Source organism: Salvia splendens, chromosome 14 (genome assembly GCF_004379255.2).
Source record: "Salvia splendens isolate huo1 chromosome 14, SspV2, whole genome shotgun sequence".
In the NCBI taxonomy this organism is placed as follows: domain Eukaryota; kingdom Viridiplantae; phylum Streptophyta; class Magnoliopsida; order Lamiales; family Lamiaceae; genus Salvia; species Salvia splendens.
The window spans coordinates 6,687,715-6,693,253 of NC_056045.1; the positions used below are offsets into that span (position 1 = coordinate 6,687,715).

Consider the following 5,539-nt stretch of genomic DNA (forward strand, 5'->3'; position numbering starts at 1 on the left):
CAACGCAAACTCAACCCCAACATGAGGGAAGAGGTACTAAAAAAGATAGTCAAGTTGGTTTCCATATGAATCATCTACTCCATTCTGGATAGCAACTGGGTCAGTCCAGTACATATGGTAACGAAGAAGAGCGGAATCCAGGTTGTAAAGAATGAAAAGAATGAGCTGATTCTAACACGGCCAGTCACTGGGTGGAGGATGTGCATCGATTATAGGAAGCTGAACGCGGCCACAAAGAAAGATCACTTCTCGTTGCCTTTCATTGACTAGATGCTTGAGAAGTTAGCTAGGAAGGAGTACTTCAGCTTCCTCGATGGGTACAATGGCTATTTCCAGATCGCGGTGAATCCCGAGGACCAAGAGAAGACCACTTTCACATGCCCTTTCGACACCTACGCCTACAGAAGGATGCCGTTTGGCCTCTGCAATGCCCCAGGCACCTTCTAAAGATGCATGATGAGCTTCTTCTCTGATTTGTTGGAGGATTGTATAGAGATCTTCATGGACGATTTTACCGTCTATGGAGACACATTTGATCAAGGGCTACATAGCCTAAACAGAGTACTGGAGAGGTGCCGGCAGAAGGACTTGGTTTAAAACTTTGAAAAGTGCTATTTCATGGTTACCGAAGGAATTGTCCTAGGCCATGTAGTGTCAAGCAGAGGAATAGAAGTTGATCAAGCCAAAGTGGCAGTTATAGCAAAGCTCTCGTACCCGAAAAATCAAAAGGAGATACGGACCTTCTTGGGTCATGATGGCTTTTACAGACGATTTATCAAGGATTTTGCGAAGATAGCACAACCCATGACGAGCCTACTCCAGAATGATGTGGAGTTCGAGTTTTCCGATGATTGCAAAGCCGCTTTCCAGCTATTGAAGGACAAACTGATCAGTTCTCCGATTATTCGTGCCCCCGAATGGAGTCACCCCTTCGAGGTGATGTGGGATGCAAGTGATTATGCAGTAGGGGCGGTCCTCCATCCATAAAGACGCCTATGAGTTTTGCAAGAGATGCCCCCGATGCCAACTGACTGGAGGGATTTCTGCGAGAGACGAGATGCCACAGATCCCTGTAATAGTGTGTGAAATCTTCAATGTGTGGGGAATGGATTTCATGAGACCCTTCCCATCACCGAAAGAAAATCTTTATATTCTGGTGGCAGTGGACTACGTCACCAAGTGGATAGAGGCTAAAGCGACGAGGACGTGTGAGTCCAAGGAGGTGGCCAAGTTCCTAAAATCAAATATCTTTACCCAGTACGGGGTACCTCGGGCCATCATCTCTGATTAAGGAACTCACTTCGTCAACCGGACCATTGAAGCTTTAATGAGAAGATATGGCGTCCACCACCGACTGTCCACACCTTACCACCCCCAATCAAATGGCCAGGCTGAAGTGTCTAACAGGGAGATCAAGGCTATCTTGGAGAAGACGGTGAACCCCACAAGGAAGGATTGGAGCCGTCGACTGGAGGACGCGCTATGGGCATACAGGACCGCCTTCAAGACGCCGATCGGAATGTCCCCTTACCGTCTGGTATTCGGAAAAATGTGCCATTTGCCTGTGGGAGTTGAGCATCAAGCCTTCTGGGCGATCAAGAAGATGAATCTGAATGCTGAGGCCTGCGCTAAAGGAATGAAATTGCAGCTGCAGGAGCTTGAAGAGCTCCGCCTCGACGCGTACGACTCTGCCATGTGGTATAAAGAACGAACATAGATGTGGCATGACAAGAACCTCCGCAAGAAGGTGCTTTTCCAATCAAGACTCAAGTTGATGTCTGAGGAGTTGAGGTCAAGGTGGATAGGCCCCTATATCATCATAGCTATATGAGCATCTGGATCAATCGAACTCCAAGGAAGCGATCCTGATTCGTCTTCCTTTTTGGTGAATGGGCATAGAGTGAAGCCTTACAGAGATGGAACTGAGTGAAAGCAGGTATAAGGAGTGACTGAGTATTCTTGGGTAGTCTGCTTGATCAAGCAACCAATATCTAAACCTACAAACTGATCAAGTGACGTCCTAGGGCACTCAGTCATTTCCTTGGTAGTTTAGTGTAAATATTTTTCGTATTATTAATTTTAAACACTTGGGAAATTAAAAAAATTAAAAAGAAGAAACTGATCGAGTGGTTATTAATTGAGTATTCATCTGGAATCACTTGTCCGCTTGATCAGTTGGATACTGTGGGTTAATATGGTAGGCTTGATCAAGGCAGGGTAATATAAGGGGCGCTGAATAGTTGAAAAGTGGCAGTGGAGGAAGGAAGCGTATCAGGGAAGCTAAGCCGGCTGTTGTTCTGAAAAAGTGAGCCGGTACTTGAAGCGTCGCATGGATACCAACAGTCTGAATTTCAGTTTAAAAGGGAGCTTTCTGAACCGTATTTCACTTTTGCCCCAACCGCCTACAGTACACTTTGTTTGTTCTAATCCATTTCTCTCAAAACTGCAAAACCTTAGCCCAAGTTACCACCACTTCCACAGAAAAGAGAAAAAAACCACAGATATCACAAAATGAAGATCACAAAAATCACCGAGGAATCCTCCTCATCCAGGCAGGACGTTCCCGGTGCCAGCAGCAGCGGCCGTGGACCCTCCACATCAGCCACGGCGGTCCCACCGTCATAACCAAGCGCCGTTGTTCCACCCCCTACAGTGGACCTGGCATTCATGAGGCAATTAGAGAACTTTCTTGGCAGCGTACCCGCCGGCACGGACGCCGCGGCGGTCTACGCCGCCCTCAAAGCGCAACTAGGAATCCCAAAATCCCAAAATCCCGTTCCGACTCCCGAATCCCAGATTCCCCCACCTTCTCCTCCCAAAACAAAATCTCCTCCCAGAACACAATCTCCATCTCACTCTCCTAAACCCCACCCCATCATTCCGCTGGTACAGTACAGTGGCGACGACTCCGACGATTAAGAGAAGGAGGAAGCGGAGCCAGAGCCGCTTGTCGGAGTCCTCTGCTCCTGTCCAAGGGACACAACCGATAGAGGTCGTTGAGATCGACGACGATGATCTGGAGGACCTTCAGCCTCATCCCAGTGATATTTTGCTTCAGCAAAGGGAGGCCGAATGGAATATTCTACAGAATGTGGAAGATGAACCAGCACCAGAGAAGGAACCAGAACCGCTACGCCGCCGGACGCGCCGTATGAGTATGAACCAACTTCTAGAGGAAGCAGAGGCCATGAGGGCCAATCAGCCAAGGGGGGAGGAGGAGCCGATGGACCAGGGGCCCCGTGAGACTATTGATGAAGAAGAGGCTGTTGAGGACAACCATGAGAGGAGAGAAAGGAAGAGGAAGGGGAAGGAGCTTGCTCACCCTCTTCTAAAGAAAATACGCCCTGCTAGTGTGGGGATTGTGATTAGGGACGCAGCCCAGCCAGCAACTCCACTGCCGCAGGAAGGAGATTAGGGCAGTGACACTGAGGGGCGTGAGTTGCGCTGGACCCGGACGTCCAGGAGGCAACAAGGAAGGCCTGCAACAGCCCCTGCCGCCGACTACTCTAAACAAACTGTGGCCTTGACCGCAGACCTCCTCCAGCAGATGCTAGAGTTTGACAATCCCAAATGGCAGGAGGAGGTCAACCAGCAGGTGACCACACAGAAGTGACTGAAGGCAGGGAAGAAGCTCCACCAACCATCCCTGGAGAAGATCCAGGTTGAGGAGAGGTTCGCCAAGTACATCACCGTCATTGGATTCGAGTGGCTCCTAGAGGTGGACGAGACTCCTGTGCCGGAGGTCTTAGCCAAGGAATTCTTCACTTCTTTCCGGTTCACCGGCGACACAGACCTGGAGGCTAGGAGTGTCACTTTCAGAGTGTTTGGCCGTGGCTAGAAAATGAGTTTAAACGAGTTCTCCATCAGGATGGGACTCTATACAGAAGCCCAAGTGGCCAATGGGGAGTGGTTTGGGCGAGACATCGGCCTCCATCACAGGAAGCCCGATTTTGACCAGCAAGCTGTCTGGAGGGCCCTTAGCCATGAACGAGCCCCAGGTTTCAAAGCCTCCAAGTCCAGAGGAAATCACATTGCTGACCCAGCCCTCCGCCTCGCCCAGGTCTACCTCAGCTGCAACCTCCTTGGTCAAGCCAATACCATGGCTATCATCACCCTGGCTGAGCTCTACTTCATGTGGAGCATGAGAGAACAGATGAAAGTCCAACTGGGCTTTTGGCTGGCCTATTCTATAAATCAGATTGCTACCCGAAATGCCCGCCACTTGAACATCTAACATCTCCTGGGAGCTTACTTGAGGAGAAATTGGATGCTGGAGATCCAGGAGAGTGTGGAGCGCCCACTCCTTTGCCTCAGACTTGAATTGTTTGACCTGGACTTCTTTTTTAGAATACAGGTACTTGATAAGACGCGAGGAGGGAAGTTTCGCTTCTATGCTACTGGCCAGAGGGAGCAACAAAAGGGCCAGCAAGAGGAGAGGCAGAGGCCGGCTGAACGCCCAGCCATCCCTAGCAAACAGCAGAGGCCAAGGCTGGCATTGGTGCCTACCCAGAGGACAAAGCAAGAGGAGGCTGCGCAAAGCGACAATGGATGGAAGCTCCGCATGGAGCAAATGTTGACGCAGCTCGTGGAGAACTCCCATGCCAACCTGGTCCTGATGACTAGGATTGGAACGGTGATGGAGAGGATGCTGGAAGCAGTCCGCGATCCAGCTAGCTCCCTGGCGCAATAGCCCAATGCAAGGCGCCCACCTCCTCCCTCTACAAGCTCTTCTCAAGGACGGCGCACCTCCACTCCGACAAGGCCATCCTCTGCTCTGCATGCTCAGCCACCACGGAAGTAGTATACCCCACTTACCTAGCTCGTTCCAACTTAAACAATTTCTGTTTTTATTTTGAATTTGGTCTGTATATATTTGTTTTGATCCGTTTCACACTTAGACCTGTTATGGTCTAAGTGTGAGAATTTTATGGATTCCCTGCCTTGTTAACTGCCTATGTGTTTTTGTTCTTGTTTTTTCTGTTTTTCGGCATGCTTTGATTATTGGCACTATCTCCCACTTAGCCCAGTGTCTTGTCTAAGTGTGAGAAGTTTTCCTTGGTTTGTTCTACCTGTATCGTTGCCTAACCCTTTTTCCACTGCATCAAGTCGCTCGAGGGCGAGCTAATATGCAGTGGGAGGGGGGAGGGTTAGCCTAATTGAAATCATACATGTCAAATTATAAAAATGCAAAACAATCAGATAGAAATAATTTGGTTAGTATGCATGGGATTGGGTGAATGAAAGATATGAATGCCTGGGGAAGAATAAGAAAAAGGATACAGTATGTTTACATATGGAAACTTTATTGCTCAACTTGATCAGTTTGAATGACGTAAGTATGATGGAAATGCTCAATTTTAAAACCTTCTGTGAAGCCTCTTTAAAATGCGAAATATAGAGCCAAAGTAGAACACTTTCTACTATTTTTGTACAAAGAAAAAAATGAGAGGATGACTTTTAATATTTAGATGAAAATTGCACAAGTAGTAAGGACTAAAGGCATTATGACTTAACCAATTGAGCTATTTCTTCTTTCGTT

General features: G+C 48.4%; 1 protein-coding gene across 1 annotated transcript; it reads left to right on the top strand.

The window, feature by feature from the left end:
* The first annotated feature begins 270 nt into the window (after positions 1–270).
* LOC121764088 (uncharacterized mitochondrial protein AtMg00860-like) lies at positions 271–987 on the top strand. The gene is made up of 2 exons (XM_042160166.1): positions 271–436; positions 632–987. Exons 1-2 carry the CDS (start codon positions 271–273, stop codon positions 985–987), a joined length of 522 nt encoding a protein of 173 aa, XP_042016100.1.
* Positions 988–5,539: the final 4,552 nt, after the last annotated feature.

Excerpts from the sequence above, each read along its gene's own strand:
- LOC121764088 (XM_042160166.1), top strand. The coding sequence starts at position 271 with ATGCTTGAGAAGTTAGCTAGGAAGGAGTACTTCAGCTTCCTCGATGGG. Across the intron at positions 437-631 it reads TGGCCTCTGCAATGCCCCAG|GAATTGTCCTAGGCCATGTA; the intron begins GCACCTTCTAAA and ends TGGTTACCGAAG.